The sequence below is a fragment of the Somniosus microcephalus genome, chromosome 3 (assembly GCF_052327205.1).
Source record: "Somniosus microcephalus isolate GS21.2 chromosome 3, FLI_Smic_1.0, whole genome shotgun sequence".
Lineage (NCBI taxonomy): Eukaryota > Metazoa > Chordata > Chondrichthyes > Squaliformes > Somniosidae > Somniosus > Somniosus microcephalus.
Genome location: NC_140989.1, coordinates 339,265,054 through 339,287,522, shown reverse-complemented (window position 1 = coordinate 339,287,522; position 22,469 = coordinate 339,265,054). Strand labels below are relative to the sequence as shown.

At 45.6% G+C, this 22,469-nt stretch overlaps 1 protein-coding gene across 1 annotated transcript in view; it reads left to right on the top strand.

Moving 5' to 3' along the window:
* mpl (MPL proto-oncogene, thrombopoietin receptor) overlaps positions 1 to 22,469 on the top strand; it is a 41,037-nt gene that overhangs the window by 9,253 nt on the left and 9,315 nt on the right. Inside the window, exons 5-11 of the mRNA XM_085983238.1 lie at positions 11 to 170; positions 470 to 578; positions 2,591 to 2,766; positions 9,419 to 9,567; positions 13,697 to 13,856; positions 15,766 to 15,856; positions 17,286 to 17,373. Coding sequence (XP_085839364.1) covers positions 11 to 170; positions 470 to 578; positions 2,591 to 2,766; positions 9,419 to 9,567; positions 13,697 to 13,856; positions 15,766 to 15,856; positions 17,286 to 17,373 — 933 coding nt within the window. The remainder of the gene's footprint in view (positions 1 to 10; positions 171 to 469; positions 579 to 2,590; positions 2,767 to 9,418; positions 9,568 to 13,696; positions 13,857 to 15,765; positions 15,857 to 17,285; positions 17,374 to 22,469) is intronic.

The window sequence follows — 22,469 nt, the reverse complement described above, 5'->3', positions numbered from 1 at the left end:
CTTCTTTCAGACAGAGACTGTCAATACCAAACAGCAACATGATCTTCAGGACCTAAAGGCTGGAATTAGGTACATGGTTCGTCTGCGCACCAAGCCTGATGGCATTTCATTTGATGGGTTCTGGAGCGCCTGGTCAGAAACAGTATCAGCTGTAACTCCCTATTCTTCAGGTGACTTTAAAGCAAATCACTGTCAAGTGTTAACTTTTTTCAGTCCCTCTGAGTACAGCACAGGTATAAAAAAGGAGCACACACCTGCTCAGAAAGACTACAGTATTTTCAAAGAAGGAATACAGACCCTTTAACACTCCATAAATAATTACAAAGATCATGGCTTTCTAGCAGGTATTTGCCTTTCAGTGTAAAATGTAATCATTTTAAGCTAACTTACAAACGAGTCTCATATCCTTGTTGCATCTTGTCTTTTGTCTGCTCAGTGACTGAAAGCCTCCCTTTTCTTTCCTTTTCAGATGTAATAAATCTACGTTGTTCAACCTCTGACCTCCAATTCATAACCTGCCAATGGAAAGTGAATAAAACTGAAGCTAGCGCTCTCTATAGTCTGTACTATCAGACAAGGTAATCCCGCTGTGTAAACAGTGATCATTCAGAGGCCTCAGGCGGGGAAGGCAGTTCCTAAGGGGAGTGGGGGCGGAGGGGCAGGCGGGTGGGGGGAGGAGGGGGAGCGGAGAAGTTCTGGGACCTACATTACCAAAATATATAGCCTAGTTTCGGCACCCTCTGAGCTCTTCACAGTCCATTCTGGTCTCCCAATTCTAGTGAAGGACTAAATTGGGAGAATGGGGGCACTTAGGGGTAAGAAGGTAAAAAAGTGGTCTGTTGCATTCAGCCTTATGCAAATACGAGCAGCTAAAGAAGCTGTGTTTGAGTTAAAAGCAAAAATGGAAACATTTGAAGCCCTTATGGAGTACAAGATGTGCCTCAAATGTATCTCATCATACATCACATTCCTGAGTAATAGATAACCCCTACAATCCACATGACATGAATCAGTCATTCATGAAAGAAAGACTTATGAAATAATACTGAGCAGCCTACAGGTGGCGCTGTCCAGGGAGAGTATAAATACTCGGGCATGGGCCCAGCTTGCGCAGGACATTCTTAACAGGTACTAGTGAAGGACACAACTAGACCTCCATGTTGTAAAACAGTTGATTAAAGCTTTGTTTAATGCTTAGACCAAGTGCCTAGTAGTTTTCTTACATCACTGCAGTCATTCCTCTTTAACAAAACTTATGTATAATTAATTACTGTGTAGTACAAAGGGATGGATGAACATGTGTTTATTAACGGGATTGAAGGTTCTTTCAGATAACAATCTAGATGATCAAATACTCCATAAGAAAAACAAATGACTCTTATCTTATTGGGCACATGGAACCATTATCTGTGGGGCGATTACATGTTCTCGTGGTTTCCTGGGTTCTGTATTCTAAACTGCCAAAACTGACCTGATGAACTCAACTGACCATGTTCCGCGGAGTCTGAACACAGATTGACCTTTTGAATCTATTAAGATCTTGGAAACGAAAAACTGTCCTCCAGTAGGTGAATGAAGTGGGGAAATGTTTACAAGCGGGCATTTTGGAGTGCCTTCAAATTAAAAAGGTTGCCAGAATTCAACGTTTCAACTCTCTGTTGAAGGGAACTGGTCTGATTTCCTAGGGCCAGCTCTGTGAATCCATCTCTCTTTGCCCCCTATGCCATGTGCTCTCAAGGTTTCACCATTAACGGATTTAAAATGTACTTTGATGTAACTAGTTCCTCTTACGGCATGCACACCTATTCTGCTCTTATGGAAAGGCAAGGAAAGTCTCCAAGTGACTTTCTCATATGTTTGAAAAGGGAGTTCAAAAAACTCATTTTTACAATTCGAGCATCTCGTAAAAAATCTTCTCGATTTGAACTGTGAGTCAGACTTCCACAGGCATGTACAGAGTCTCTTTGTGGTCAACATTAAGGAAAATGGAGCAAATGTCCACATGGTCAATAAAAATGACAACAGGCTCTCTACGGTCAATAATAGTGAGAACACAGCTTCTTCTCTTGGACCGTAAAAGGATGAATCCAGAGCACCTCCTTGTGGTCAGTAGCAGGTATAAGTGACAGGCTGCAAATACATACTTGATACTCAGATGTTGAGCTCACACTCTCAATCTCCAGTCTGGAGAGGAGTGTGGAGACCATTATAATAATCTAAGTGATATATCGGAATGCTATGGGTAGAGGTGAGGAGTATATCCGAGTGCATTATAGAAATGGGCGTGTACCCTCTCAGTGGCTTTCCTCCTAGATAACAGGCTTTATTTCCATATACTAATGATGAGGGTGGTTCCACAGCTATGAGTCGATCTGTCTGTTGCTCAATCAGTTATTTGACAACGTATGTAGTTTGCAACATCTCCGATTGCTACGCTTGTGCAACTTGTACCAAAATTAAATGAGGGAAGGCACAGCAGGGTAAGTGACTAATCGCTAATTTTGTCAAAGATTTGTGAGCAGGCATCTAATTGTTTTCTGATTTGTATTTTGCTGCAGTTTGTTTAACAAGTCACTTATTTTCCTGTCAGAGGGGTGGAGTGGAGAATATGCAGCGATCAAAGAAACGCGACCACAGGTGATGCCATCACTTACCACTGCATGATTGCAACATCAGAAGTCAATAAGACTGTCATTATCATTAATGCATCCTACCCACATCACATGCAGACGTTTTATAAAAAGCCCTTCAGGACTGAAAATGTTGGTAAGTGAAAGGGTTGGTTACCATGGATACTGTAACATCACATTATATAGACCACACCTGTCTACATACAGCACACATAATTACCATAATCCTGTGATGTCTCTGTTGTAGTAACCATCTCGCCCCCTTCCCAGCACACTTATACACCAAATAAAGGGAGTAAATTTACACCCAGATCCCACTTTGCAATGCTAGAAAAGAAAGAACATCATTTATATCGCGCCGTTCACGAACTCAGCTGGAATATTGTGTGCAGTTCTGGTCGCCACACTACAGGAAGGATGTGATCGCGTTAGAGAGGGTGCAGAGGAGGTTCACCAGGATGTTACCAGGGCTGGAGCGCTTCAGCTATGAAGAGAGACTGGGCAGGTTGGGTTTGTTTTCCTTGGAGCTGAGGAGGCTGAGGGGGGACATGATTGAGGTGTACAAAATTATGAGGGGCATAGATAGGATGGATGCTGAGGAGCTTTTTCCCTTAGTAGAGGGGTCGATAACTAGGGGGCATAGATTCAAGGTAAAGGGCGGGAGGTTTAGAGGGGATTTGAGAAAGAACTTTTTCACCCAGAGGGTGGTTGGAGTCTGGAACTCACTGCCTGAAAGGGTTGTGGAGGCAGAAACCCTCACAACATTTAAGAAGCATTTGGATGTGCACTTGAAATGCCATAGCATACAAGGCTACGGGCCAAATGCTGGAATATGGGATTAGATTAGACAGGGCTTGATGGCCGGCGCGGACACGATGGGCCGAAGGGCCTCTATCCGTGCTGTATTACTCTATGACTCTATGACTCTATGACTCAGGACGTCCCAAAGCACTTTACAGCCAATGAAGGTGCTTTTGAAGTGTAGTCACTGTCGTAATGTAGGAAACGCAGCAGCCAATTTGCGCACAGCAAGCTCCCACACACAGCAATGAAATAAATGACCAGGTCATTTGTTTTTGTTTTAGGTGTTGTTTGTTGTTTAAGGGACAAATGTTGGCCAGGACACCAAAGAGAACACCGCTGCTCTTCTTCAAATAGAGCCAGGAGATCTTTTACGTTCACCTGAGAAGGCAGACAGGACCATTGCTTAATGCCTCATCTCGAGGACAGCACCTCCAACAGTCCAGCACTCCCTCAGTACCGCATTGAAATGTCAGCCTAGATTTTTGTGTGTTCAAATTCTCTGGAGTGGGACTTGAACCCACAACGTGCTGACTCAGATGCAAGAGTTCTACCAACTGAGCTACAGCTAACATTATCGGTGCACAAAATGAGTTCATTCTCAGATAAAAATTCAAATGTCAAAAATATTCCCATCCTATGGTTCTTGGTTTTAATCTATGTAATATTTTTATTTTAAATAACTACAGTTCAATTTTAATATAACATAGGCCGTTTTCCGGGGACAGTGCTGTGTCCCCAGGCAAACAATGTCCCCGGAAGAATCCCCGGTTCACGAAACTTGTCCCCGAATAGACTAGAGCCATAGTCATTGGAATAGATGTACATCATACCGTTAAACATAATCAGAGCAGGACTTCTAAAGCACTCGAGAGTGAACTGCTTGATCTCTTTGGATTTCCCAGGGTCAGGCAATTTGCAATTTATTGGCGCGCACCCTCGGCAATAATGGCACAGTTGGGGTGGGTTCAGGGAAATGTGGCAGTGGAAAGTCACTTGGGGGCGTAGCTGGCAGGTCTGGCTGAAGAGTTTGGTGGCAAGTGGAAATCGACCCCTTTCTCGGAAGGACAATTCTAACAATGGCTAACCCAATCGTTTCATTGGTGTTCCAAGCTGTACAACCAGCCTGAAACACTTCTCCGGGCCCCACTTCTGCTGCTGCTACTGTACACCTGTTGGCATACAGTACGTTGGGAGCTCCAGAGGTGGGGCAAGTGGGATTGCCGGTGGGTGATGCCATCCTGCCAATCCCGCCTCCATTTATGATGTCAAGCTGCAAGACAAAAAATGCTAGCTTAAACAGGGCAGAGACCCAGCACAACTGGGTGCTATTCCAATTTCCGCCACAATTCTCTGCATGCCCTGAATGCGCCTCAGATCCACCAGAAGGTTTGCAGATTTTTGGGGCTATCATTTTTACCTTGAGAGTACATTCCAATTGTCTCTTAGTATTGCGAGGCATCACACTTCTAAAATTAGGCTGCATGACCTCAGGCTGCATGCCTGCGATTTCTCACAATGCACTCCCTGTAAGCCTGGCACCTCGCTGGGCGCTCAGAATTATATGTCTCCATCAGTACCACTCCTTACACTGCTAACACTCTCAGTCCTCCACATGCTCTCTGGCTCCTACCCCACTCACCTGGTTTTAGCTGCTCCTTCGCTTCCGACATGCCCTTGTTGCTGTTTACTCTTTCTTCCACTTTGATCTGACTTCTGCCTGCCTCAATGGTCATCCAGTGCTCTCTTGCTTTTTTATTTTCCTCTTCCTTTTGTAGCCGCCAGCAGCTTAACTGTGTTTCTACCTCTAACCCATCTATTTGATCAACTTTTGCATTTCCTTCACAATTCAGCGCTCACCTGTGCTACCTTGTGGCTTGGAGAACCTACGTGTAACATTTCTCATCTTCAAACTCTCTGTTGTACACTCTCTCTACTTAATCCGCAACCCCCACACACTGCATGCCACCTAATTTCCTCACCTTATTTCCAGCACTTAAATCTTCTCTATCACATTTAAAGAACTGCCTAGATTTCCTATGTTAAAATTAGTGATCTTAATATTGTGTTAAGATACACGCAAAAGAGGTGGTCCCTTTTGTAGTGTATGTGCTTTAAGTCAGAACAACTTTTTACAGCTCTTGTATACTGTAGTACCGGCAGTAACCACACCGGTATATAAAGCTGTGCGCATGCCTCTGTACTCCAGTCTAGAGATTGCCCTCCTCCAGTAAAGACCTGTTATTTGTTTATGTACAGCATCCGTGTAATTATTTATCCACTGAACCATGGATCTAACAGTGGCGACAAGTGTTGATGCGAATCTACCTGCAACATTAAACAAAAAAAAACAACAACAAAAAAGTCGAGTCCAGGAACACGGGCGTCGACCGCGAGCAACCGCCCAGCAGTCAGGCAGAGATCCAACTTCACTGGGGAGGCTGTGGAGAGCCAGGCTTGGTTCCCCAGCCACAACGAGCAGTAAGAGACCGACGACAGGTCCAGAACAGACCCTTCCCGAGCAGCCACGGCTGGAGCCGACCGACGGCAGAGAGAGAGAGCCGGGCAGCGTCAACGGGGTAAGAAAAGGGTGAAGAGAGCAGGGCGCAGCCGGGGGTTGATCACCGAGCGGCGTCGAGGAAAAATACTGCAAAACCGGAGAGAGAGAGGGTAAGAAACAGCCGGGTTCTAGACTGAGCGGCGTCGACAAATATCAAGAGAAGAACGCGCAGAGCACAGCCAGGGATCACGGGCTGATCAGGGTCCGCGGGGTGAAGCAAGGGGAGACGCCATTGAGCCGCGGAGAAGCAGGGAGAGCGCGGGAGGCGCCATTGAGCCGCGGAGAAGAAGGAAGAGCACGGGAGATGCCATTTTGCGAAGCCGCAGCGGAGAAGACGGGCGAGCGCGGGAAGGAAGGAACGCGCAGGAGACGCCATTTTGTGCCAGCGGAGCAGAAGGGGAAGCGCGGGAGGCGCCATTGGTGATAGTTAACGCACAACCAAGGATGCCGAAGAGTGGCAGTATCTCTACGTTCGACAATGAAGTCGAAGATTGGGCGACATATGTGGAACGTATTGAGGTGTACTGCAGGGCGAATGAAGTGCCAGATGCTAATAAAGCACTGGTTCTGTTAAATTCCATGGGTGCAAAAACTTATGGGTTACTGCGAAATCTAATAACCCCAGAGAAGCCGGTAAACAAGAATTTTGAAAGCATAGTAGAAATCCTACAGGACCACTTAAACCCCACACCGCTGCTGATAGCAGAACGCAAGCTATCGAAATACTGCCAGTTTGGAGCGGGACTAGCAGACACGTTAAGGGACACGTTTGTGTGTGGGCTACAAAGTGAAGGAACCCAGAAACGGCTTCTATCAGAGAAGGACCTTACGCTGGACAAAGCTTTCAGTATGGCAGTATCACATGAAGCAGCCGCAAGGGGCGCTGCAGAGATACAACGGAGACCGCAAGAATATGGCACCAACGAAATGACCTATGGAACAGGGAAGTGTTATCGCTGCGGCAGAACAACACATGACCAGAAAGATTGTTGGTTCAAGGACCAAGTGTGCAGACAGTGTGGGAAAGCAGGACACATAGCAAGAGTCTGCAGGTCTGGGAAGAAAACCAACAGTAAGAAATCTCCACAGGAGAAGTACAAAAAGGTACACCAGGTGATGGACAGTGGTTCAGATGAACAGAAAAGTGACACAGACTCCGGAAGCAAGGAGCTGGGTTGTCTGAAACTACATAATGTAGCCGAAATGGAGGATCACCAGACTATTTGGGTTACACTCAAGATAGACGGAGTCCAAGTGGAAATGGAATTGGACACAGGGTCAGCTCTAACAGTCATAAATCAAAGAGACTACAAGCGGCTATTTTCACACATACCCTTGAAAGCTACAGAGATTGTCTTGAAGACGTATACGGGGCAAAAAGTCTACCCCAAAGGAAAAATAAGGGTGAAAGTGACATATAAAGGTCAGGAAATACCTAAAATGGATATATATGTATTGCCAAATGGAGGACCACCACTGCTAGGACGTAAATGGATCCGGAAGATACATTTAGATTGGCATTCCATACAGGCACTGAAGGTGGAAGCCAAAAAGGATGACGACGTCACACCTGGACGACTGTCAAAAATGCTAACTGACGCAAAAGAAGTGTTCCAGGAGGGACTAGGAACACTAAAAGGAATAACAGCAACAATTAAAATAGAGGATAATGCAAGCCCAAAGTTTCTGAAGGCCAGACCAGTGCCTTATGCGATCAGACCAGCGGTTGAAGCAGAGCTGGAAGGGTTGGAACATTCAGGAGTACTGTCCAAAGTGGACTGGAGCGAGTGGGCTACACCCATCGTTCCTGTAATGAAGAGGTCGTTGAGTAATACGCCTGGGGAACCAAAGAAGGTCCGCATCTGTGGGGATTTTAAGGTGACAGTGAACCCAGTCCTTCACACGGTGCAATATCCGCTTCCACGAATTGAGGATATTTTCGCCTCGCTATCTGGTGGTAAACGCTTCACAAAAATTGATCTAGCCCAGGCGTACTTGCAAATGGAGGTAGAAGAAGCTTCGAAACATTACCTTACGATCAACACCCATAAAGATCTCTATCAATACAACCGGCTGGTGTTTGGAGTAGCCTCGGCTCCGGCTATCTGGCAAAGGGCGATGGATCAGGTCCTGCAAGGGATTCCAGGGACCCAGTGTTATTTGGACGACATCTTGGTCACGGGCGAAAATGACGGTGATAAAGATGTCTTCAACCACTACAGAGAAAACGATTGCAGTCCTACGGACCATATTTGCCAGAAACAGGTTGCCAGAGCAGATCTGCTCTGATAATGGACCACAGTTTGTGTCCGATGAGTTCCAAAAATTCATGAAAAAGAATGGGGTAAGGCATTACACATCCGCCCCGTATCATCCAGCCACCAATGGATTGGCTGAGAGGTTCGTACAAACCTTTAAGAAGGCGATAAAGGCCATGTGCGACGAGGAAATTCCACTACAGCATAAGATGGACAATTTATTATTAGCCTACCGAAACGCGACACATGCAGTTACCAACCAGACCCCGGCCATGATGTTCTTTAACCGAAGGTTGAGATCTCGTCTGGACTTGCTCAGACCAAATGTGCGAAGAAATGTTGAGGACAAACAATTCCAGCACATCAACGAGAAGCCGACAAGGAGCTTCAATGTAGAGCAACCAGTCTTGGCCCGGGACTATCGAACAGAGAAGTGGCAACCCGGAACAATATGTACAAGGCAGGGGCCATTAATGTACACAGTGGATGTCGGAGAGAACATTGTGAGACGCCACGTCGATCAGATCTTAGCATCACAGGAATGCATCAACCCCATGTCTCAAGTACCTGGGGATGAACCCGACATACCGGTAGTATCTACTTCAGACCCAGTAGCAGTGGAACCCGATGAACTACCCGATGAAAGGGGGTCAGAATCGCCTCTGCACCAAGAACAAGAACCTCTGGAAAGGCGCTATCCCGAAAGGGTCAGGAAGCCGCCCCAAAGACTGAATCTATAAATGGACTTTTGTTATTGAATGTACATGTAAAAATGTAATTGTTATTTGAATATTAAGGGGGTATTATTAATCTAAAAAGGGAGGAATTGTAGTGTATGTGCTTTAAGTCAGAGCTACTTTTTACAGCTCCTGTATACTGTAGTACCGGCAGTAACCACACCGGTATATAAAGCTGTGCGCATGCCTCTGTACTCCAGTCTAGAGATTGCCCTCCTCCAGTAAAGACCTGTTATTTGTTTATGTACAGCATCCGTGTAATTACTTATCCACTGAACCACGGATCTAACACCTTTCATTCTAAGTGAGTGCTGTCTTTAAACATATACAGTAACTAAGGTAAATTCTAATGGGGTTTCTTGAAACAATTTCCTTAACTGTTAATATAATAAAACAAATATAATTTTTTTTCTTTTTATTTAAACCTTATAGTTCGCCCTGATCCCCCGAGAATCGTGAAGACTGATATCAGCACAGCTGGTGGGAAACTCCGCCTCTTTTGGGAGCCACCAATCAGGAAACTCCTGGGACAAATGGTTTATCAGATCAGATACTCTGAGGAAAATGGCACAGGCTGGAAGGTGAGTGGATCAGTGGGTGGGGTCAAATTTCACTTCCATCACCTGCCGTTAACGGGACTGTAACAGCCTCAAAATGGAATCAGTAGCCTTACCACCCTGTTAACAGTAATAAAGAGGCCTGCCACTTTGCGCCCAAATGCCTGGTGGCCTCAGGCTGTACCCCTTTTTTTTATTATGCAAATCAGGGCCCTCGGACCCCCGATTGCCATTTGAGGTCAGAACTGGTCAGAACATGCCATTCCGGGCCGCACAAAAATAATGTGGGTCGCCGATGCCCCTGGAATCCTCCCTTCCCCCACACACACCTTGCTGGAAGTTGGGGAGGCCCGATATCGGGAGGCCTCAATCCAGCAGCTTGCTTTAGGACACCCGTTTGGTGCCCCAGCATCTCGCCGGCCCGGTGTTAATGTGTCCGGTGCCTCAAAATCGCGGGTGCCTCTTCGCCGGGGGTTAGGACAATCGTCTGGCGTGTTCCGTCAATTGGTCACCCAAACTCCACCCTGGTGAGTGGGACTTGGGTGAGCCAGTAAGCCAAGGAAAGGTGTGTCAGTCGTGGGACACAGGGGAAAGGGGACGAAGGACTGAGTGAAAGAGTAATGGGCAAGATGTGATGGGAAAATGTAAAAACACATTGTTGGGGGTAGGTGGTAGGAGGAGGAGGGGAATTTATCAGTAGCTTGTTATTTTCTGTAAAGTCTGTTGTATAAAGAAAAGAAAATGGAATTCGGAGAGCCATCTCCCAGCAACTGCAAACACTCCACCTACGACTGACAACACTGATGTATTTCTAGATCAGAATGCTCCCTGCTCGGTGAGATTCTCTGCTTAAACATCAGTCACAGCCACCGTCCAGTCTCTATCCATTTTGAATCATTTCCCATAGTATAATGACTCTGTGGACAAACCTGAGACTGAGACTGATTTGTGACCATCTGAACCAATCAGTACCAATAGTGACTTCTGGCGCTGGAAGGGACTGGTGAACTGTTTTAAAGGCTTCTGAAGATTAGACAATAGCTCATGTAATCTGGACTCGTAACATGAATCAGCGAATTATAGACAAGCTAAGTTAAATGAGTGGTGGAGAAGATGTCCAGTGAATTTTACCGTACTGCCCAATGAACGAGGCCAAAGTGGGAAGTCATCATAAATAACAACAGACAACATTGGAAAAACTCAGCAGGCCAGGCAGCGTCCCTGGAGAGAGAAACAGAGTTAACGTTTCAGGTCGAAGACCTTTCGTCATTGACCTGAAACGTTAACTCTGTTTCTCTCTCCACGGATGCTGCCTGGCCTGCTGAGTTTTTCCAGCGTTGTCTGTTGTTATTTTGGATTTCCAGCATCAGCAGTATTTTGCTATCATGGGAAGTCATCGGGGGTGATTTTCATTCGGAAGTCGGGAAGGAGGCGGGACTACAACTTTCGGGGTTGTAGTCCTGCCTCCATCGAGATGCGGCCAATCCACGCGATTTTCACTTGATTGACCTTGTTGAGCCCGCCCAGCGGGCTCAGCAGGCCAATTAAGGGCCTCCCGGCAACAGGTGACGTCACAGACTGAAATTTCATCTGTCAAGACGTGTTGACAGATGAAATATCAGTGTTTCACAGCTGTTTGAAGCTGTCAAACACTGACAGCCTTACTTCTAACCTGAGTCCTTCTACACAGACTCAGTTAGAAATCTCACCGGCACTGAAAGCTGCAGGCTGTCACTTTTGACAGATCGCAGCCATTCTGCTTTCTGTGCCGGCTGAATGATGGATTCCCGAAACCTAGAGGAAGGAAGGCTGTAAAGGTAAGTACAGGTAATTTAAACTTCTTTACACACTTTGGACACACCAAGCACACTTACCTTTGCACTCATGCACCCATCACTCACCTGAACACCGACATCTCGACCCCTCCAAGTCCTTCAACCCGACGGCCCGACTCCTCTAACTTGGCGTGGTTTGGAGCCGTTGGGAATCCCACACAACAACCTTCAAAATAGGGATTAGGCTAAAAACTGCCTGTTAACTACCTGAAAACAGGCAGTTAATTGGCACTAATCCCTTCCCGCCTCGGGCCGGCGAGTCCCAGTGCGGGGCGGGTACCTGCCTCCTTTGAAACTTACATGGAGGCGGGTTTTGGGCGGGATGGTGTCGGGACCCCCAAATTCAGGAATTTAACCCCCCGCACGCCTCCAATCCCAACTCCACGGCACACTGAAAATCGACCCCATCATGTTCGCCTCACAAATTTACTAGGATCCTTTGAGTAGGTAACTAAATTACTTTATGAGAGTTATGGATTCTCATGAGGCATTTAATAAAGATCTACAGGGTAAATTCAGCAATCCCACATTTGCAGCGAGGGAACACACCCAAAGGAAGCGCAGGACAAAGTTAGGGCGACAACGCGGTAGTGCTGATTCACTGGGCCCCGCTCGCTTTAAATGTGGCTCCTTGCTGGGTGTATAGCTCCCCAAAGAAAGCATCAAATCACTGAATTTTCCCTTACCACTAAGATTTTTGTAAAAGATGAATGTACATATAATTAATAGTAAAATTGTCTTGATTCAAAATTGGTTAGGCATAAAAAGCAAAAGGTGATGGTAATTGGACAAGGCTGTCAGTGAGATGCAGTGACAAGTGTAGTTCTACAGCACACTGTTATGGGTCTGTGGCTATTTGTTCTGTTCATATACGATACAAAGGGACCTTTTTGGCCAGGTGCTCTGTTTTGGGGTGACTCGTAGCATTCTACTCAAGTCTACGCCGTCATGGTGCACCATGTACTTACTCCCTGAGACAGATGATATGAGTCTGCAGCATGCTTGCTTCATGTGAAGATGATGTCATGAATCTGTAATGCTTGATTAATCTGTGAGAAAGATTATACTCATCTTCCACATATTTACCACCAAAACAGAGTTGCCTGATACTTTAGCAACTAGCCACGTGTGGCTAATTGGGAAACAGGTGTGGCTAACTGCATTTCTGATTAGTAAATAAAAAATGACTAACACCGCTGTTGGGCATATAATTGCAAAACTCATATTCGCATGTTGTATGCATGTGAACTTTAACCTTTTTGGCCTAGAAATTCATCTCGGACAGTAGCAAAAAACGGGCGGTATTGGATGCCTGTTATACGCAGCGAATGATATTCAGTCCTATTGCAGTCAATGGAGCTGAATATCAGGAGCTGCATATACTGTAACAGGCGGCCGGTCCAATACTGATAATTTTGCATCACCGCCCGAGACGAATTTCTACGCCTACGTGCATTTGTTGATAAAATGATAAGACGAAAAGCAGTGCGTGCAAATGTGTTTTGATCGCTGTGAACGTGTTACCTGCTTGGTTACTGAATCGTGACAGGTGCTTGTTAAGTAAATGTACGTATGTGAAGTACTTTACCTGCATTGTATGAGGTCATAAAAAGAGCTTTCTACAAAAATGAGTGCGTGTGGCTAAAGTGATGTCGCCATAGCCACACCTGTGACGACTCGGCAATCCCTATTGCACAACACCGCGCTGAACGCGGATGACTTAGAAACATAGAAACATAGAAGATAGGAGCAGGAGTAGGCCATTCGGCCCCTCGAGCCTGCTCCGCCATTCAATGAGATCATGGCTGATCATCCAAATTCAGTACCCTGTCCCTGCTTCCTCCCCATATCCCTTGATCCCTTTAGCCTTAAGAAATATATCCAACTCCTTCTTGAATATATTTAATAAATTGGCCTCCACTGCCTTCTGTGGTAGAGAAGTCCACAGGTTCACCACTCGCTGTGTGAAGAAATTCCTCCTCATCTCTGTCCTAAATGGCTTACCCCTTATCTTTAGACTGTGAATAGAAACACTTGAGTCGACAGCTCTTTCATTATACCTGAAGAAGATACTGATTGACAGCAACACTGAGCTTATGCGAGTTTACAGCACAACAGTTAAGACGATGTGAGTTGGCAGCACATGGCTCAAATAATACCAAGACAAATATTTCAAAAAGCAGAAAGCAACAAACTAGAATGTATTAGTGCTTTTTGCGTTATCTCAGTTAGTCACTGCCCGCCCGTTGGTCAACATAGTCAATGAAAGTAAAGGCTGGCTTGGACCATGCTTAGAATTTCCTGGTATTCTTTTCTAGACACTACTTATCCAGAAGCCATTGCACAGTGAGGTGTTGGACGTTCTCCAAAGAAAAACATATTATATGCAGCTCAGAGCCAAACCCAATGGAGTCACGTACAGAGGATACTGGAGCAGCTGGTCAGACACTTTCACTGCAACAATCCCAGGCTCTATGAGTAAGTGTGACATGCTCACAATACAGCGATGCCGCTGTCATTGTCAAGACATGCTCTGGACTTTATTAAAATTTGTAATGCTTATGCTTAAGAGAACTTTTTCCAAATTGTACATTTTTGTTCTGAAATGCAAAAAACAAGCAACAATTCCTACTAGATTGTGAATTTTGGCCCCAAATTTCCTGGGTTCAGACAGGCAGAAAACCCGATTTATAGTTGGGAGCACTGAGGAATTGGGATTCCACCCCATTTAGACTGGCCTTTTAAATTCTGATGGGAGGGGAACCATGGGTGGATCTTCCGCCTACATCAAGGGCATATATCTGGGGGAGTTCCCAGGTTTCCCTGGGAAATTCCAGCCTTTGCGCCCGCCATAGGTCTCAGTGGAACTCAATCCAGCTGAGAGCTGGCATGAGCATGACTGAGGCCCCAGTAAAAGCCCAAGAAGTTTCTGAGAGAAAGCTCATTTCTACGTTTTGCATGGCTCCCCTTGAAGCTGAAGACATTTTTATCTTTACTTTTCGGCCCTGAGATGGGCCTCGGGCTTCCCCAGCAGAGCGACTTTAGGCCGTTCTGCCTTCTGCTAGATGGATCGGGCAGGTGCTGCTAAAGTGTTCTGGCAGGTGCCCCCCCCCCCCCGCCCACCCCGGTCATACAAATAACCCTTTTCCCAGGATTTGGGAGAGGGTCTCTGGCTTGGGGCTAGAGCAACCAGGGTTCTCTTTTGCCACACTTACGCTGGTGGAGTGGACCCCCAATGGAGCAGGTGGACTGGGCCCCCTTTAATTTCTCATTCAAAGGACAGTATCTCTGACAATGCAGCACTCCCTCAGTACTGCACTGCATTGAAGCCTAAAGTATGTGCTAGTAGCGCCCCGTTTGGGGCGCCAGCCTCGCCAGGGCGTCAAAAGTAGCGCCCCGGAAGTAGTCGCGGCCGCCCGCCGGAAATTCACTTTGCGCGCCCCAGAGGGAAGCGCGGCGCTACTGGAGGCGCCCCGCATCCCTCTTGGGGCGCTGCAGCTGAGGATCGCTGCGCAACTGCAGGCCTTCCTCTCCTTCTTAAAGGGGAGGGGCCTTGTGCAGCGCGATCGAGGATAGCGAATGCCGGCAAAAGAGCCCGGCACCGAGGAGAAGTGCCGGGCTCTTGGAACGCAGACGGCACTCCGCGGGGGGTGGGGGGTGCTCAGTGGGCCGGGGACGACAGCGCGGAGAGGTGCTAGCAGACGGCCAGCAAAAAAAATGGCCGCCCCGCACCTCTCCTTTAATTAGCGCTTCTACCGCCGCAGGTAGGCCCCCTGAACCATTCACAAATAGCATCCAGCGTTAAAGCAGGGGGCGCAACTAAATATTGCGATCGGGGCGGTAGTGGGGCGCTGCGCACACCGATGACGTCATCGGTAGCGGTGCAGCGCTAACGGCTAGCGCCGCCATTAGCGTCCCGCTAAATTTAGCGGGAGGCGTGGCCAGTGGCTTCCAACCCACTTAGCGCCCTCTTAAGGAGCTAACGGGTGCCGCAGCCCACTGAATTTCTAGGCCCTGGGGTTTGACTTGAACCCATAAGCTGACACAGAGGTGAGTAAGTTACCAACTAAACTAAGTTGACACTTTCAAAGCCTCAAAGCCGGCGATGTTAAAGATCCCATAGCAGGATTCGAAGTAGAGCAGGGAATTCTCCCGGTGTCATGGCCAACATTCTTCCCTCAACCAACACTACCAAAAGCAGATTAATTGGTCAATCATTGTGCGGTTTGTGATATCTTGTGGTACGTAGGATAGCTGCTACATTTCCTACATAACAATATTCATTGCTCTTCAAAATAATTTGTTATATGCAGCTCTGCGTGACATGATAAGGTGCTGTATAAATGCCAATATTTTTCTCTCTAACTCAAATCCCTTTTTCTGACAGATCCGACTGCAGTGTCTCTTGTTATTGGCGTCGCACTTCTGTTGGCGATAGCACTTTTTGTGTCCCATCTCATCTTTCCAAATGTCTACAGGTATCAGTAACAATATATTCAGGCAAACCTCATTCAGGATCTCCATAGCATGGAGTTAGAGGGACCAATCTATCTCTCCACATACAAAGGATCAATCAGTGGAACATTAGAAAACTGTGGATAGTGAGTGTGTCACTGCGCTCAACTCTGTACAGTGCGATAGATCATACCGCTCAATTTCTGATCCAAGCAATCAGGGACACAGCCCACAGAAATCAAGCACACCCACTTTTGGTTGCACAGGCCACATTACACGAATTAAGCACAACACTTACAATTTTAATAAAATTATACTACAAAAAGCAGGATTAAAAACTGAAATTGAAAATTACATTAGAAGGCTGAATGAATAGTGCACCCGAGGACGTTGCCAACCTGGTGACCTACAATGTTCTGTCAAGTGGTGAGACCTCCTCAAGGGCGTAGTCTCCAATGGCTTTGGCTTCAAACCAGCTGCACTATAACTGCAATGTTAGCAGAGAGCAATCAGGCTCATCAGCACTTCTCCAAAATTAAAACGTTTCCTCTCATTTTCACACCAGAGCTGGCACTGTAATGTGACAACTTGAAAGCATGGCTCATCTCAAACCAGTGTGTGCAGTTCAAGGGTGCAATACTCAATGTATATATAGCACTCAGTACTGAAAGGATAATCGGCACTCTGTCTGACCATATTTAACACAGAGAGACTTTCCAATACTCAAAGAGTTTGTAGCTATCAAAGAGTATTACGTTTTTAAGGGGCGCAGTATTAGGAGCGTGGGGAATACTGTGCTGGAGAGCGATCCTATTCATTAAAGGATTGTCAGTACTAGGGAAGTAATCAAGACTCAGACAGCATTTAGTATTGTGGGTTATTTGGTAATGATAGGATTTGCAGCACTCAGAAAGCAATCATTCCAGTCCTTGCATTTAAAATTCTCATCCTTGTACTCAAATCCCTCCATGGCCTCACCCCTCCCTATCTCTGTAACCTCCTCCAACCCTACAACTCGCTGAGAACTCTGCGTTCCTCCAATTCTGGCCTCTTGTGCAACACAGATTTCCTTCACCTGACCATTGGCGGCCGTGCCTTCAGCTGACTAGGCCCTAAGCTCTGAATTCCCTCCCTAAATCTCTCCGCCTCTACCTCTCTCCCCCTTTAAGACATTCCTTAAAACCTACCTCTTTGACCAAGATTTTGGTCACCTGTCCTAATACCTCCTTATGTGGCTCAGAGTCAAACTTTGTCTGATAACGCTTCTGTGAAGCACCTTGGGACATTTTACTACATTAAAGGCGCTATACAAATACAAGTTGTTGTTTTGAGGGTAGTTAGTAGTTAGAGAGTATTCAGTAATCAGACGGTAATCAGTACTGAGAGGATGCAATGATGTACATTTACCAAAAAATGCTAACTTTTTTAACGATCATGTTCTTTCTTTGTCAGTAATGTGAAGAAGAAACTGTGGCCACAGATTCCAAACCTGGAAAGGCTGCTGGAAGGATATCTCACCGATTTTCAGAAACACCCCCAAGTAAGGTGATAGTTTAATAATACAAACAATACTGGTAACAAGACACATCTTCAGTGCAGTTGTGGAATGGATCAGAATCTCCTCTTATGAGCTTACAAGGGAAAATAGCTTGTAACTGAGGCAACAGAAAATGCTGGAAAAACTCAGCAAGTCAGGCAACATCCGTGGAGAGAAATTTGAGTTGACGTTTCGGGTTTGACCCTTCTTCAAAACTGGAGAGAAAAGGAACTAGATCGAAGGCAGGGCTGCGATCGGACAAAAGAATAAAAGAACCAAAAGAAGTAAAAGAGATTAGAAGCTAGACGAGATGGTAATAGGCTGTGATTAGGTGTAAAGTGTACTGGCAGGGCAAAAGATAGCTGCCAGGTGTGAGAGAGAAACAAAACTGAGGCATGCTGGTAGCAGCTAAATTTTCAATTTATCTCTATAGTGTAGGGAAGAAGGGATTGCTTTCTGAGGATGAAGGTTTGGCAGAGATGTTAAGTAAGTACTTTGCCTCAGTTATAACAAAGAAGAGTGTGATAGTAGGTACAAGAGGAGGAAGTGGAGCAATTAGATAGAATCACTATAGATAAGGAAGTAGTACTGAATAAATTGGCGGAACTGAAAGTGGAGAAGGCACCTAGTCCTAATGACACACATCCTAAAATGGTGAATGAAATAGCAGAAGCTCTGAGCAAAATCTTTTAATCATCCTTAGATATGGGAGCTGTGCCAGAGGACTGGAAGTTTGCCAATGTAACCCCTCTGTTCAAGAAGGGAGAAAGGGATAAACCAGGCAACTATAGACCAGTCAGCCTAACAGCAACTGTGGATTAACTTCTGTAATAGGGGAGAAACTTGAATAAATGGCTAGTCAGGAAGGATTTGTAAACGGCAAGTTGTGTCTGACAAATGTTATAGAGTTCCTGGAGGGAATACTGGAGTGTATTGATAAAGGAAATGCAGTGCATCTTGTAGCTTTCAAAAGCTCTTATAATAATTGTAATGATATCAGCAAATAGAGATGGTATTTGCCTGTTTGATTATGATGCCTTACCAGCAGGTTTGCATGTATTGATTGCTTGTGCCTGACCAGCAGAGGGCATGTGACAGAGACAAGCAAGGCAGTTTAGTTTAGTTTCAGTTTCGTTCTAGATGGATCACTAGCATGGTGTCTCCTGAAATGCTGTATAAAGAGTTGAACAGACTTTAGATTAAAAGACATTCTCTTTCATAAATGTCTCATCATTGAACTCACAAATAAATCAATACATGGTGTTAGAAGTGATTGAAAGAGATGAAGAGAAAAAATCTGAAGTTAAATCAGCTCTCCACAAATTAGCAGGCCAAAAGAGAACATCGTTGCTTACCATTGGAGAATAGCTAACGAAGTGAAAAAATGGAAGGTTTACACCCACCGGCGAAGCTTCAGTTAACAGGTAATGTGGCTGAAAATTGGAGGAGGTTCAAACAACGTGTGGGGTTGTATTTAGCGGCAATCGGCGCTGACGAGAAAAGTAATAAAAGGAAATCGTCACTGTTCTTACATGTCATGGGTGATGAAGCGCTGGAGGTGTATAATAACTTCACATTCGCTGCTGATGGAGACAAAATGAAGCTAGATAAAATAATGGAACAGTTTGAGGCCTACTGCATACCTAAACGTAACGTGACGTTTGAGAGGCACAGATTTTTCACATGTGTACAGAAAACGGGTGAGACTATTGATCAGTATGTGACTGAACTGAGAAACCGAAGCAAAACATGTGAATTTGGGGGACTGATAGACTCGCTGATAAAAGACAGACTGGTGTGTGGTATTCCAGATAATGGTCTAAGGGAAAGACTGCTAAGAGAGCAAGATCTAGACCTGGGAAAAGCCATAGCACTGTGTAGGGCTACAGAGACTGTGAAGTTGCAGGCAAAGGAGCTGTTCAGTGACAATAGCTGCAACGTGGGTGCAGTGAGAAAGAACGGATACAAACCGTTTAACAAAACGAGCGCCAATGTGAAAAAAGAGGCGTGGCCAGCGAACAAAAATAAAAGGGACAATCGAAAGTCATGTAGTCGATGCGGTACACAGCATCCACCAAAAAAGTGTCCAGCATATGGTAAAAAATGCAATAGTTGCAACAAAAACAACCATTATGCCCGTTGCTGCAAGAACCAAGTGCAACAAAGCAAGGTCCATGCAGTAGATGAAAGCGACATAGAGGAGTTCTATGTAGATGTTGTGTCTGAAAACAAAAAAGAAGAAAGAGACTGGATGTTGACACTAAAAGTGAATGACATACACATTCCATTTAAATTGGATACTGGAGCACAAGTTAATGTGATATCAGAGACTGATTTTAAGAAAATTAGACCCAGACCAAAGATACATGGAATCAAAGTGAAAGTGACAGGATACTCAGGTACTGAAATACCAGTGAAAGGAAAATGCATTGTCAAAGTAACACACAAGGACAGAGAGCACACGTTAGCATTAATCGTGGTGCCAAAGGAGGTGCAAGCCATACTAGGTTTAAAAGCCTGTGAGAGACTGAACCTGGTAAAGAGAGTCCTCGTTGTGGAAAGCGAAGGAGAGACAGTCTATGATGAACTCATGAAAGAGTACAAAGACCTATTTAAGGGTCTAGGCTGCATTCCAGGAGAACACACGATCAGAGTAGATAAAAGTATGACACCGGTCATACATCCATGCAGAAAAGTTCCGTTTGCTCTTCAAAAGCAACTGAAGGCAGAGTTGGACAGGATGGAAAGCCTGAACGTGATTCGGAAGATAGATGAGCCAACTGAGTGGGTGAGTTCCCTCATCGTAGTGGACAAAAAGAATGGAAAGCTCAGAATTTGCCTGGATCCAAGAGATCTAAACAGAGCAATAAAGAGAGAGCACTTCAAGCTTCCTACACGTGAGGAAATCATGTCACAGTTTGCAAATGCAATGTATTTCAGCAAGTTAGATGCATCATCAGGATTTTGGCAGATGAAGCTGGACGAGGCAAGTTCAAGACTGTGCATGTTCAACAGTCCATTTGGCAGATACAGATTCCTAAGGTTACCATTTGGCATTGCCTCAGCTCCTGAAGTGTATCACAAGACTATCCATATGATCTATGAGCACCTGGAGGGAGTTGATACATCAATGGATGACATCATAGTATGGGGAACCACGAGAACTGAGCATGACGAGAGACTGAAAAAAGTGCTGGAAGCAACAAGGAAAACAAACCTGAAGCTGAATAGAGAGAAATGCCAGCTCGGGGTGACAGAACTGACATTCGTGGGAGATATCCTTAGCGGTGAGGGCGTCAGACCAGATCCCAGAAAGGTGTCCATCATTGAGAATATGCCAAAGCCACAATGCAAAAAGGACGTACAGAGGTTTAATGGAATGATCAACTACATGGAGAAATTCATATCCAACCTCTCAGAAAAGATGGCGCCACTGAGAAGACTAACTGAAAAGAACATAGAATGGGAATGGAATCATGAGCATGAGAAGTCATGGAGCGATCTAAAGAAACTGCTCACAGAGGAACCAGTTCTGAGGTTTTATGACCCAGCGAGACCCATCAAGATATCATCAGATGCATCACAGAGTGGGCTCGGTGCCGTTCTTCTGCAAAAATATGACTACTGGCAACCTATTGCATATGCATCGCGCTCAATGACAGACGCGGAGACGCGATATGCTCAAATAGAAAAGGAGCTGCTCAGCATCACATACGCCTGTGAAAGATTTCACCAGTTTGTGGCAGGACAAGCAATCAGTGTAGAGACTGACCATAAGCCCTTGATTGCATTGTTCCAAAAGCCACTAAATAGCTGTCCGCTTAGAATACAAAGAATGATGATCAGGCTGCAACGCTATACACTGAATGTTGCGTACACACCGGGTAAGCTGATGTATACAGCAGACACGTTGTCCAGAGCTGTAGACCCAAGTGGGCCCGCAAACACCACAATGGATGAAAAAGTGAACGCCTACATGGACATGATCACAAGTGCACTGCCCATAGCAGATGCAAAAATGGAGCTCATAAAGACTGAGACAAACAAAGATGAAACAATGAGACGACTGAGGAAAAGCATCTTGGATGGATGGCCCAACATGAAGCAAGGCTGCTCACCTGACATAGCAGAATACTGGAACTGAACTGCAGGGCGGAACTATCAGTGGTCGAAGACATCGTCGACAAAGGAAGTAAAATAGTTATCCCAAAGAGTCTGAGAAAAGAGATGCTAAAAAGGATCCATGGAGGACATCTGGGAATCGAAAAGTGTAAGAAAAGAGCACGAGAGGTGATGTACTGGCCACGAATCAACCAAGATGTGACAAATGAGGTGTCAAACTGCACAATATGCCTGAAATATCAAGCAAGCAATCTGGTAGAACCACTAAAGCCACACCCAGCACCAGACAGACCTTACCAGAAGGTAGGCGCTGACCTATTCGTATGTCAAGGGAAGGACTATCTTGTAGTCACAGACTATTACTCCCTGTATCCAGAAGTTTGTAGACTGCACACCACCACTGCAGATGCTGTGATAACATGTATGAAAGCCATATTCTCCAGACATGGCGTGGCAAGCGAGGTCTTCACAGACAACAGACCTCAGTTTTACAATGCAAGTTTCCGACACTTTGCCAAAGAGTGGGACTTTGTCCACACAACGTCAAGTCCTCACTTTCCACAGTCCAATGGTCTAGTGGAAAAATCGGTCCAGACAGTGAAAAGACTGATGTACAAGGCAAAAGACAGTGGAACTGACTTCTACCACAGCATGCTTGTATACCGCACATCGCCGCTCAAGTGTGGTAAGTCACCAGCCCAACTCCTTATGGGACGTCGGCTAAGGTCAAACCTACCCATCCCGGAGAACCTCCTGAAAACAAAAGAGGGGGAGAAAGTGAGGAAGTTCAAAGAGCAACAGAAAGAAAAGCAAAAGTACTACTATGACAGAGGAACACAAAACCTACCTGAACTCCACACTGGTGACCAAGTAAGGTTCAAAGACAAAACAAACACATGGACTCAGAAGGGAACTGTCCTGAGTGAAGTTCAACCAAGATCATACACCATTCAGACAGATGAGGGTGCTGTTCTGAG